General features: G+C 37.4%; 1 protein-coding gene across 2 annotated transcripts; it reads left to right on the top strand.

The window, feature by feature from the left end:
• Positions 1-910: 910 nt before the first annotated feature.
• gramd1c (GRAM domain containing 1c) lies at positions 911-13,354 on the top strand. Of its 2 annotated transcripts, none has more exons than XM_055182107.2 (18): positions 911-1,106; positions 2,403-2,510; positions 2,822-2,957; positions 3,049-3,149; positions 3,503-3,598; positions 3,696-3,776; positions 7,574-7,698; positions 7,808-7,964; positions 8,045-8,204; positions 8,289-8,435; positions 8,771-8,889; positions 10,509-10,651; positions 10,755-10,858; positions 11,249-11,419; positions 11,623-11,689; positions 11,874-11,993; positions 12,077-12,182; positions 12,293-13,354. In XM_055182107.2, exons 2-18 carry the CDS (start codon positions 2,415-2,417, stop codon positions 12,359-12,361), a joined length of 1,998 nt encoding a protein of 665 aa, XP_055038082.1. In that variant the 5' UTR covers positions 911-1,106; positions 2,403-2,414; the 3' UTR covers positions 12,362-13,354. The 2 variants fall into 2 exon arrangements, with proteins under 2 accessions (XP_055038082.1, XP_055038083.1); XM_055182108.2 differs by having other exon boundaries at positions 913-1,106; positions 2,406-2,510.
• Positions 13,355-13,667: the final 313 nt, after the last annotated feature.

The following is a 13,667-nucleotide window of genomic DNA, read 5'->3' as shown; positions in this document are numbered from 1 at the left end:
AATTGGGTGGTGATTTAGTTCTTGGTAACCTTTTCATCCCTCTGTAGGGAGCAGGTTTTCAAGACAAGTCTTTCTAGCTTTGCGCAAGTCACCCTGCAGATGTTATATGCACTTTGAAGATTTCATCATCTTAATCCTAAGCAAATAGGCCTAATTATTCCCTATTTTAAGGTAAAAATAACTATTGCTTCTTTAACTACAAATGTAATTACTTCATACAGGTCAATTTTAGTAATGTTCCTTGTCACCTTTGACTTTTTATACTTAGTGAATTATCAGAAATTGAATATCATGTTTTTAGCAGAATTGTCTACATTTGTGTGCCACACTGTAAAAAAAACTTGGTTTTACAAGTAATTCAACCTACTATTTTAAGTTTTGACCTGTGATAAATTGACATAACTTATAAAAAACAAGTTGAAAATGTTTAACTTAATTTGTTAATATAAGAATATATTTGGATTTGACAAAAATTGATTTGGCATCTATTTACTGAAGTGTGTGCACATATAAGGGTGTCAGATGTAATTTGTATGACTGGTCCTACTACATTTTTCCTCTAGACTAAAATGTGGCTCATCTACTTCCCTGCCCTGGATTTACTTCTATACACTTTAACTTTTTAGACTTATGTTTATGTTTTAAACAACAGTCATATCTTGTAACATTCATATTGTGTAAATATTTTTAATTTATTTGCTGCTTTGATAAGACGTGCACAAATAGCGCAATCGTTTTCATCTCTTTGTTTAAAAATCCCATTTTGATTTAAAAGAAAATTTTACATATTCCCACCCTGAAGTAGGCTACGTGTGAACTATGCAAATGTAAGCTCTGCTTATTCTCAACGGCATGCTATTTCATGATCTGCTTTTATATGACTGTACACCTGTTGCCAGGTGTGAATAGGGCACAGTTGCGGCAAGAGAGGGAACATCAACAACACGCCATCGAGACTCATTATCTCTGTTAAAGGTTTATGGGCATTTGGAGTATCGGCGACGATTAAAGCACAGGGTAACACTCTTAAAGCCACCATTACCACACATGGATCTGATCTGATCTGACCAGGACTTACCCATGATTTTCATCGTTTACTTTGAAAGGTAGGACTTGCGCTGCGTGCGCGCGTGCGGTGAATTACGTCGTGATAGAGTACTTCGCTTTTAATGGTGCAAATCATTTAGCGCGTATGTTTATTTGATTATTTTAATGATGTAGCCTGTCTTAGACTGTGTGATTTCTACATTCAATTCATTTAAATGCTGTTTGACGATTTTTGTGTGATTATACAACGTTTTAGCGTTAATACTGACAACATCTGTGTTGGCTGGTTAGATGAAGAAAAATACTGTAGTAGCCTTTAGTATTACTTCCTAGATGCTTTAAACATTGCTAAGTGTGAAACTAAATTATTTACCACAGTTTATCAATTTAATATAGTTCATACTGTATAGCCTACAATTATATATTACTATATTATAATATTACTATAGTAAATACTAAAGTAGCCTATAGTATTTGTTTCATTTGGTTAGCTTGGTGAATGAGATTAAGACAAGATAACAATTGTCTTAATGTACCTTTTAGGATAGTGATAAAATATTTTGGGAGCCTATGAAAAATGTTCACATTTTGCAATAGATATTGTTATAAATATTAGACTTAAATATTAATATTAATAAATATTAAAACAAGTTTTAACTTTCCTTCATACAATGCCCTGTTTTGTTATAATTGATCAAAAAGTCAACAGAAGCAAACACCAGTTGAGACAGAAGACAGATTATCTTTTATTAAAGGGATAGTTTACCCAAAAATCATAATTTTCTTCCCTTTTTTATACAGACCTGTATAGTTTTTTGTTCTAATGAACACGAATTAAAATATTTTCAGGAATGTTTGTAACCAAAACGATTCACTTCTACAGTAGATAAAAAATACTATGGCGTTCATGAACTGTTTGGTTACAATCATTCTTCAAAATATCTTCCTTCGTGTTCATAAGAACGAAGAAATATATACAGGTTTGTTACAACATGAGGGTGAGAAAATTTTGACGGAATTTTCATTTTTGGGTGAACTATCCCTTTAAGTTTTGATTTAATTGGCAGCAAATCAACCAGACCATGCCCATTCGAGTGTATTAGTAAAACATTTATCAATATGCTTTATGCCCAGCTGCACTACTTCCTGAACTTCAGCCAGCTCCTTGTTTCCTGTCTGCCATTATTGGACAAACTGATTAATCCAGGTGTGCCTGACCTCAGTAGTCACAACAACAATAATCAGACACAGTTTGTCCAGTGGTGGCGGACAGGAGGCAGGGAGCTGGCTGAAGTTCAGGAAGTAGTGCAGCTGGGCATAAAGCCTATCGATACTGAAGTTGAATGTTTCTTCAGCAGGCGACAGATATGACCCACACACCGAAGAAAGTGACGGGCAGTGAGCTCACACAGGAGAATCTCTGTCAGTCTCTTGAAGGCAAATTGAGCCCAGAAGAACCAGAGGTAAAAATCTCAAACAAATCTTCAAGCATACTTTAACAATGTGTAAATGTGGCCTAAGATATCTGTGTTGAACAGTTAACTGTACTTTGTCCTGCAAAAGATTACAGACCCTGTATCAGATATGATTGCTTAATATTATGAGGTATTATTAAACTCACATGGATGTAAAATGTGTTCCTGGAAGAATGCTAATTCTGATAAAGATCTGTATTGTAACGCGGGCATGAAACAACAAGCTTGAATGTGCAACAAGAACTATTGAAATAGGAATGAAGCAGGCTTTTGGTTTGAAATGTGATTTGATCTCACAGGTCCCCGAAGTGACCGGGCACAGCATAGCAACACCCCAGCCAGCCGAATCGTTGCTTTACACAAATTATAACCAGAGGTGCGATGAGTTCAGGAAGTTGTTCAAAGAGGTGCCCCAGTCGGAGAAACTTATTGCAGGTAATACTTGATAGAGGGAGACAGAGATGGGCTAAAACAATGTTTGTGTAATCATATTAATTCTTATTTGTATAAACCATCTTTCTTGTAGACTACACGTGTGCTCTGCAGAAGGATATCCTATTACAAGGACGCCTCTACCTCACAGAGAACTGGTTATGTTTCTACAGTTTAGTTTTTCGTGGTACAAAAGTGAGTACTAAAGAAAGATCATAACCTCATAACCTCAATCTAAAAATGGCTGGGTTATTTTTAACCCATAATAATGGGTAAATATTGGACAGAACACATGCTGGGTTAAAAATGTTGTTATGCAACCATGGGTTATAATAACTCAGTTGGGTTAAAACAACCCAGCACTGGGTCAATTTTAACCCAGCTGTTCAATATTTACCCAACATAGCTTTAAAATAACTCAGCCATTTTTAGAGTGCTTTATCAAATAACATGTCAATGCAAAATATTTACAGTATTGTATGGATTGTATGCACTTTTTATGCTTTTTCATGAATAAAATTGTGACAATAAATGTGACTTTGAATTAGATCACGTTGAACATGAAGGATATCACGTCAATGTCAAGAGAGAAGACTGCAAAATGGATACCAAATGCCATACAGATCACTACTCTTTCAGAAAAGGTGGGTATATATGCTGTTTAGTCAAGTTTGTCCTTTATGATTTTGTGTTTTGAAGATGAAAGTATTGTCATGACAAAAAAATATTCATTCTTCACAGCTGTTCTTTAGCTCTTTCTCAGCAAGGGAAAAAAGTTTCCAGGGTATATTCCGGCTTTGGCAGAATATTCTACTGGAGAAGGTAAGACCTTCCTTTTCAACCTTACGATTATTAATAATAATAATAATATGTTTATTATTAGCGCCTTTCAAGAACCCAAGGTCACTTCACAAAATGATACAATCATTAGACAATCAATAATACAACCAATTGTCAAACTTAGATATAACAAACAGTCAGAAGGGACATTTAGTAAAACAAAAGTTGTCAATTAACTACCGAAAAAACATTTATCAAGCAAAAGTAAATAGAAAGGTCTGAAGAGAGGAGGTAGCACAAAGCTTATTTCATAACATTGCTAAGTCAACCTTGAAATGTATGTGTGCATTGGTGTCACTGTGATGTTACCTGGTTGGTTTACTAAAATGGCCTGCTTTATGTTTGAAACCAAGGACAAAGCTTTGGTTTGAACATTGAGGGGTTTGTACTAACAAGTGTTACAACAAACCTTCAATTAGCCCCACCTATGCTGTGAGTTGTAACATTTGTACTTTTGTCACTTTTGGTGTAATTGTATGAGAACGGTATGTAAAAGAAACAAACTTTATGCTGCAATTTCCTGGGCAGGGTTTATCCTAGTCCCAGACTAAAGTGCATGTTTGTGCTAATTTTTTAAAAACATCTTGTACTGACATATCTTAACATATATCAGTGCCATTGTTTTGTCTCAAGATGCACACCAGTATTGTTTTTGTAAGGTTTGTTTATAAAAACTACTTCAATGTCCTAAAACAACTAAGGCCTGTTCCTGGATTCATCTAAACCAGTGGTCACCAACCCTGTACCCTCCTGCCTACTTTAGATCCAACACCTGCTCTAATTTTTGGGTAGCCTTGAAAGCTTAATAAGCAGATTCAGGTGTGCATCACTGTAGGGGAACTCTCCAGGAAAGTAGGGCCCTGTCCCAAATGGCACATTTCCGACTTGTGGACTTCCTCAGAGTCCACACTTTGATGACATCGTGTAGTGCAGACTTTAGGGAACCTTGACGCGAGTCCACGAGGATGCACCGGAGTGGTATTTTCGAACAGACTCAAGCGTCACGCCAGAAATAGGAAGAGAAGTTGCCCATCAGTGTGAACTCCTCCCTTCTGTCGTCTGATTGGTCTTTCGTAAGGACTTCTGGGTTGTTAAAGTGCGTGAAGCCTGCTGCAGTGGAGGTTTCGCCGAAGAGGAGCACACTTCAAAGCGTAAAAATAACAGATGGGACACCCTATGGAGTCGTAGACTAAACAAGCATGTGGAATGTAAAGAGCACTATTTCATTGCTAAAAAACAACGTTGTTTTGTATATTTGGTATAATACAATGTGTTTGCGTGGTTTATGGTTAAAAAATCATTATTTTTCACATAACGTACATTTTTGTAGCTCCAGATTTCACTCTCTTCCTGAAACACACGGATTTGAGAAGTGCTGTGCCCTGATTGGCCAGCTAATCTGTACGTTGTGATTGGCCTGAATACCTCTGACGTCAGCCGGAAATGTGACGCCCCTTACCATATTTGAAAGATTAGCTCACAATGTAATGCTAAAGGGGATCACACACCGGCCGTGCAGCTCAGCATCGCGCCGTTCTAAAAAAATCGAACACATTGTTTTCTATGAGTATATGCACACCGGCGCCGCCAGGTGGTGCTTGTCTGCACCGTCCAGCTGTGACTCAGGAAGTTGCTCAAATCCTTGTCGCGCCACACAGCACCACTCACGTAGTTTAACATTAAATAACATCATATTTGTCCCAAATCATTAATGATTAACACTGATTGCTAACGTATATTTTGCATTTTGAAGTAGATGCTATCTGACGAAGCTCGCGCTATTTAATGTGAACTTCCGGTTTACAATACCTCCTAGACGCGACAGTTAACAGGAGTTAACTTGCAGGCTGTGAGTCTGAAGCGGGAGGAATTATGATAATGTCGGTCTTGGTTACATCACCAATCCCAGGAAGTAAACTGTTGTCTACAATCCGTGTGCTTGTTGTAGTAAAAAAAAAGAGATTAACATTTAAGACCATAACTCGCATCATCGTTTACTTTGGGGTTTGTAGCTTTTGCATATTGTTAACATGTACTAATACACACTTACACACCAAAGAAAATGTAAAAACCTGAATCGGACAATAGGTGCTCTTTAAGGCTACAAGACCGAATGTCCACATGAAGTGCACCATTTGGGACAGAGCCTAAATCTCCAGGAACAGGGTTGGTGATTGCTGATTTGTAGCAGAGATGCATGTGCTGCTTGTGTAAAAATATGATAAATCTAATGTGAATATTTTTGAATGGTTAAGCCAGAACCAAATTAAAGTTGTGTTCTCCCCTACGTTTTAAGCATCAACATCAACTCATTTATTATTTGGCAGATTAGAGTGGTTACTAATGTGGCATATTAACACAGTGTGAGGAAAACAAAGATAAAAATACCCTATAGACCTAAGGCCATGGATATGCTTAAGTGTAAACAACCTAAATCAGTTGGGGAAATATGCCTGCAAATGAACCTATAGTTCATTGACCCCCTCAAGGCGTGGCTTTCTTCATCTAAAATCACTTTGTACAGAAAACACTGCCTTTTTCTCGCAGATACACACGTCTGAAAAGAACACTATAACCGATATGATAGTGTAAAAAACGGACTTAGGGAAAGGTCATGTTTTATATAAATATATAGCGGATCACTAGGCGGCGCGCTTTCATGATGTGAGTGAAGCGTCTTCCTGATTTCGGCAAGAGTTTGTCACGCAGGTTACTGGCGTTCACCAGGTAGGGAAGCACCAAAGTCCTTTTTACTATATAACACCATCGCAAATTCAAAACATATTTCATAGTAAGCTGTTTATTTAGACAGGCGAAATGACCATAAGTGGGTGAAGAAATGTTAAAGGGTTAGCAATTCATAAAACGCTAACATAAACCGGTTTGGTTTGTCTATGTGTTTGTTGTTGTATACGGCCTTTGTGTTTTTAAATTGAGTTGTGATTGTTTAACGATTTTCTCCCACAGTGTGGGTGTGTGGTAACTTAAAAGTTGAAATACTGTCAAAAAGTTCTTTTTCAGGGCGAGTTTTTCAAACAAACGATTTCTTGCGTCTGATTCCCGAACCCAGGACGCTAATCTCGTTTATTTACATGTGCAGTCTGCGTCGCACAGTACAAACATTACCCTGTGTTACCATAGTAATACTGTAGTTACTTTTCATATGTATAATCCTAGTTAAATTAGCACGAGATTTCTTCCAAAAAAGCTTTCAGGGTATTTGTCTCTTACACTGTTTTTGGTAACAAACCCTGCTAAAAACAAATGATGTAATGGTTATAATGGGAGGTGTATTGGTTTTAATGGAAACTATAGTATAATGGTTTATGTGGGTTTCTGCTGGTAATGTTTTGGGTTCTGTTATTGGGATGTGTATATGTATCCTTATATCCTACTAAAATATAGGGCCCAAAACACACAACATAAAGGAATTTTGTAGAAGTGGGTTTAGATGCTAAACATCTAGAAATTGTTTTGTTTTGTTAGCATAGTATTAATGTTGTAACTGTACATAAGTTGATATAAAGGTAGATATTTGTTTATTATTAATATTTGTATAGCTGTATTTGTTTGTAATACAAGTTCGTACATATTCATGGAGGTTTGGAGACCTCCCATGGGCCTACAGTTTTCATCCCTGGTAACGGAGGTGTCGAGCAGGTTAGGGCTGTTTCATGTGATAAAAATCAGGATAGAAACTCGGGTAATGGGGAAATTGTTGTGGAGACGAGAAACACAAGTATAAATTGCTCAATGCTGCTTTGCTTCCTGTATTGCAGAGCCTGACCAAGTCCGAGCTGTTGCAGATGATAAAGCAACATTATGGCAACGACTTGGGGTTGAGTTATGATGAAATGGAAAGCTCTGTAACATCAGTTGATACAGTCACAACTAATCAACCCAGGTTAACTACACGTACACATCTTTACACTCGCATTTTTTATAATAACTACCTTTTGAATAAATAAAAAAGATTGTTTATTTGGGTTTAATGGGTTATCTCTATGTTGTAGTCTGAACATGCGTGGAGAAGATAGCACCGGGAGACCAGAAAGACCCACATCGCTTCGTCTTCCTCAGGGAGAACTGAATTCCTATGAAACCAGTACACCACAGGGGGATAATTCACAATCTTCAATTGGACTTCAAAGCACACTGTCTGTAAATGGGGTACGTCCATTAAAGTTACTTGAATATATCAGTCTATTGTTTCAAATTAATTGTTGATATTTGTATTAAATGCTGGACAGGACGATACTCTGAGCCCCTCGTCCCGTCAACGCAGTCCAAATCTGTCACTGAACCGTTCCGGGTCCGATCGGGTTTCTAAACGCTCCTCTCTCTCACTGGATCTGAATGCCAATGAGGACCAGCTCTCAGATAACAGCAGATCTGACAGCCTGGAAGAGGGTGAGAGTCTGACTTTGTGTGTGTGTGTGTCCGAGATGTGTGTTTGTGCTTTTGTTTACATCAGTGTTTTGTTTTGTCTTGTAGTGGAGGAACGTGAGAGTGTGTCTCCAGCTTCTCAGGGAAGGCTGTATGTGAACAAGGTGTTTCACATTAGCGCGGAGAAAATGTTTGAACTGCTTTTCACCGATTCCAATTTTATTAGGAGATTTCTGGATATTAGGAAAATCACAGGTATTTTTTCAAATGGTTATATTTTTAATTATTTAAATTATTTGGTACACATTGTCATAGATTATAAGATGTCTATTAAATAATCACCCATATGTTATTCGTGATCATCAATCACGAAATCTGCACCCACAGAACATCTGCAGAATTCAAAGTGGTAGTCGATACCATTTCTGATTTTCATATGTGAATAATAACATAGATAAGTAGTTTGCAGATGCACCAGTACTTGCGATTTTAAAATGCAAAACATCAGTGTTGACTTTGGCTTTCATCACATAGTGTATATGGTTTTGCATATACTATTTAAAGTGATAAATGACTGTATTATATTGCAGGTTTGACCTCTACCTCATGGCAAAGGGATTCCTCTGGCTGTATGAAAAGGACTTTAAACTACAGCATCACCATTACTAACCCGCTAGTCGGCAAAATGTCCACTGCCACAGAGAACCAGGTAACTGAGGGCAACTGTACTGTAGGACTGTGAGCTCTTGTTTAATTGTTGTACAAATAATTGCATGTGGTGTTATGTAATTGTCTTTGTTTATTTTATGTCATCATTGTAGTGAAAGCTTAATACACATACATTATATAAAACATGAAAACCTATTTAAAAAGGTATTGAAAAACTAAAACAGTAAATCAAAATAGTACGCCATAATACGATTTTTTCAACCATATTAATGGGCTGGTTTGTCAGTTAACATCACATTTACATTTAGCCAGATTGTTTACAGGAAGAAGATGAGTTTGTGATTGTATGATAATCCAAGTTCTGTGAATTTAACAAGGTTCTTAGTGTACCTGTCACTGCCAATATTAACTTGCCAATCTCATAAATCTGCAAGGCTACGTTATTTGTTTATCCATTTTTATTTGCTTTTAAGTCAAATGTGCTTTCCATGTTTTTGGCCAGAGCAACGTCAACCATACCTTATCCATTATGTTTGAGTTTTCAGCTCACACTTTGTCACGTAAATTAAATTTACATTTTAAAATAATAATGCATTAGAGATATAAGCAGTCCCTCCAGAAAAACGCGACTATGCGATCGTATGATTTAATGCATAATCAGCCAAAGTCCGCATATTTATGCGGCAGGCTAATTTTTTAAAATCCACCGCACTTTCGCCGCATAAATTGCAGATGCGTACAAAATTGAAAGTTGAAAATGTTGCATTTACTTCACACAAGCACAGCCATGTCCCCTGCTGCTATGGGAGCGTTATGAAGTGACGTAATTACGTGACATTACATTTTTTTTGCAAGTTGCCGCAGTGTTTTTTTGCAAGTTGCCGCAGTGTTTTTTTGCAAGTTGCCGCAGTGTTTTTTTGCAAGTTGCCGCAGTGTTTTTTTTTGCAAGTTGCCGCAGTGTTTTTTTTTTTTGCAAGTTGCCGCAGTGTTTTTTTTTTTTGCAAGTTGCCGCTGCGTTGTTTTTTTTTTTGCAAGTTGCCGCGGTGTGTTTTTTTTTGCAAGTTGCCGCGGTGTGTTTTTTTTTTTGCAAGTTGCCGCGGTGTGTTTTTTTTTGCAAGTTGCCGCGGTGTGGGTTTTTTTTTGCAAGTTGCCGCGGTGTGGGTTTTTTTTTGCAAGTTGCCGCGGTGTGGGTTTTTTTTTGCAAGTTGCCGCGGTGTGTTTTTTTTTTGCAAGTTGCCGCGGTGTGTTTTTTTTTTTTTTGCAAGTTGCCGCGGTGTGTTTTTTTTGTTGCAAGCTGCCGCGGTGTGTTTTTTTTGTTGCAAGCTGCCGCGGTGTGTTTTTTTTGTTGCAAGCTGCCGCGGTGTGTTTTTTTTTGTTGCAAGCTGCCGCGGTGTGTTTTTGTTGCAAGCTGCCGCGGTGTGTTTTTGTTGCAAGCTGCCGCGGTGTGTTTTTGTTGCAAGCTGCCGCGGTGTGTTTTTGTTGCAAGCTGCCGCGGTGTGTTTTTGTTGCAAGCTGCCGCGGTGTGTTTTTTTTGTTGCAAGCTGCCGCGGTGTGTTTTTGTTGCAAGTTCTCACACAAATAATTGCACTATTTAAAAAGATTACAGTGTAAATGTACTTTCTGTGACCTATTTTTCTGTTATGCCGTCGTATGTTTCAGGTACTATATAAAGAATCAAGGGAAGGTCAGTACTACATGGTGGGTGCTGAGGTTTACATGCACGATGTCCCATATCATGATTACTTTTACACCCAGAATCGCTTCTGTATCATCAGTAACTCCAAACACAAGTGCAGACTCCGGTAAGCTGTAATTTTATATCTGTACGTCTCTCATTTGTCATGTATGTGTAATTGGAGTCTTTCAGCAAACAACTCTTAATCTCTTTAAATCTCCTGTGTGCAGGATCTACACTGATGTGATATACAAGAAGCAACCCTGGGGTCTTGTGAAGTCATTTATCACTAAAAACTCATGGAGCGGAATAGAAGACTACTTTAAACATCTTGGTTAGTATAATGGTTTTTACTCTCTGTAAAGAAGTCCCATGTTTCAGATTAGACCTTTAAATCTGTATTTTCTGGTTTCGTATTGTATTACCAACAACCTGTTAGTCTGCAAATCAATGTTATTGTCGAGGTCTGTACTCATCCCTGTTAAACAAAACTTAGAACTTGCTTAGTTATAGCTTACTGGTCATAAAAGCTATATTAAAGTACTATACAGATCTGAGGGTCGCTAAATGCTTTTAGCAGCATGTGCGGTTGCTTTCTTCTTAAAATGACTAGATAACAGGAATACCAACATCCTGATCCCTAATCGATCCACTTACATTGAAATCAGGGCTCTAAAATTAACACCGTTTTAATTCTCTTTGCCGATCACAATGGACATCTCAGAGGCGGAGCTTCTTGAAGAAGAGGCTGAGATGACACAAGGAAGTGGAGACGCTGGGAAGGCTGGAACGTTGCGTAGGAGACGAAGAACATACAGTCGCTCCCTACAGGAACACATGAAGCCTGGCAAGCAGTACAGCGTAGACTCAGAACAGCAGAGAAGGGGCAGCATGGGTACAAATGTTATTTTTAAATACGTGAATTCAAGTGTGCCTTAATTTGGTTTGTCTCTCTGTCTGGATGCTGGTTTTTAAAAATGTGCTCGTGGAATCTGATTGAATCATTTTTGACAGTTTATGTATTTTGCAAGCAAACAAAAATACCACATAATAAGCTTATAACAAGAACATCTAAAATACATTTATTTTATATTATAGGTGCAATGGACATGAAAAACGCACAGAAATGGAACGTCACTACCATTATATTTGGGATGAGTTTAATGTAAGTTTGAGTTTAATATAATGTTTCATTTACTATGTTGAAGACACATACTGATAAAATGTATACCTTGTAAGTCGCTTTGGATAAAAGCGTCTGGCAAATGCATAAATGTAAGACATATATAATGTCGTTGTTAACCATAGTGATGCAGAATTATTATAAATATACTTTGTTTTTCTGTTAGACTTTTTGTTTTGACGGTTCTGAACTTAGGGCTATTCTTTAAACTTTGGGCCATGGAGGATGTCGCCCATCGTATGTATCTGAGCACCAAGCACAGAATGAGGGAGAAAGCAGAGTCCAAGTAATAACACATTTATTTTATTTTAATCCAATTTGTATTGGATTATTTTTGAAGCTAAGCGCTCACAATTTGTCCATTTGTAGTTTGCACTCTGACCTAGGGACAAGACAGGGTCTGCCACTCAGAAGTCGAGAGGAAGTGCACTTACTGAAGACAGTACTGCAAGACTCCATTAACCTTCTTGAACAAGTATGTTTGGGTAGTGTAATCTGGCTATATAAAACTAACCGCTTACTTGGCAATGTATAGTATATGTGTAGATGTTTTGCTGTTAGTGACTGCTCACTTCTTCTTCACAGTTACGCAGCTCTCTTGTGGTGCTTCAGCAGAACTTTCAGGTCTACAACAGAACCTCCTCACAGCTTTAAATGGCATAAATATGGTGACCTGAAAACACAAGGGCATTCCTCCCCTGAGACCTGCCCTCGCTGTGGAGCGTTGTCATACGGACTGTGCCCAAGGGCAGACTGGTAGCCATGTTCATAGTCTCTCTGGGCCTTCATGTTGCTGGTTGAAAGCTTTATTGTCTTGGAGGGGATCTTCATGCTGGCATACTAAAAGTTTCCTCCTGGATTTGTTCACTTTACCTTGAAGATCTTGAAACTGAGGGAAAAAAGTGACTCTCATTTTTCAGACTTGATGAACTGAAACATTAAAAAAGCAGCACAACACATATGACATCTCATGTTTATATTTTCCTAATTTGATGATGGAAGCCTTATAAAAGGAAATCATAAAAGCTTAATGGATTTGGTGCTGTTGCACAACAGTCTTCTCTTTGGAGGTAATGCAGGCCCATTGCTTCTTCATATCAGTAGCTTACGATCTGCCTAATGTTCGTGTGGCCTTATCTCTTGAATTAGACAGAATGTTCTTGTCTTAAGATACCTCTGAATATGTAAATGATTGCACCTTTTAAACGTACTAAAGCAGGGATGTCATTGTCGAATGATTGTACGCAGTAAACTGTAGAATACAAGATTTTAATGTGTAACACGGTTTATTTGTAGAAGGTAAAATAAATGAGCAGTGAGTTTAAATTATAAGTAGTAAGGTTTTACCAAATGTGTTTCCACTTTTCATACCACTTTTGGTACTGTTTGGGAATGCACTGTGGATAGGGTTTATTTGTAATGCACATATAATTCTTCACAATGGGAACATTTTGGTAATTTATTGTAAGGGAATGTATATTCCTCAATATATTTAAACCTTTCACAGACAAAATGGAGCACAATTTGACGTGTATATATATTTTTTTTCATACTGATTTATTTTGAAATCTTTAATACATTTCCTTGTAAGACTATTTATAAATAAATCTTATTTCAAAAATGTAATAAAATGCATACATTTCAATTAATCTCTTTTTTTATTTGTATGTAAGACTTTCCAAAAAGGTTGCTGCTGTTGTATAAATGAGCATTTGCAGAACTTGTGTGAGATTTTGAGACCTTTGACACTATCCCAACCAAGTTGTGATTTATAAAAAAAACTTGAGCAATTTTATCTAGATTTTTTTTTTAATCTAAGTTTGCCTTGTTTATTTGATTAATAACCAGTTCAAAGTAACAAAGTCCATTTTTTCTTGAGAACAAAGCCAAGCCAATCTGGGTAGTAAAGAATGTGCAGCCCCCACCCCGGTATATTGAAAATATGTAGTGCAATATCTCC

Source organism: Misgurnus anguillicaudatus, chromosome 25, assembly GCF_027580225.2.
Source record: "Misgurnus anguillicaudatus chromosome 25, ASM2758022v2, whole genome shotgun sequence".
NCBI classification, from domain to species: domain Eukaryota; kingdom Metazoa; phylum Chordata; class Actinopteri; order Cypriniformes; family Cobitidae; genus Misgurnus; species Misgurnus anguillicaudatus.
Note: the sequence above shows the minus strand (reverse complement) of the source record. Positions and strands in the feature narration are given on the sequence as shown.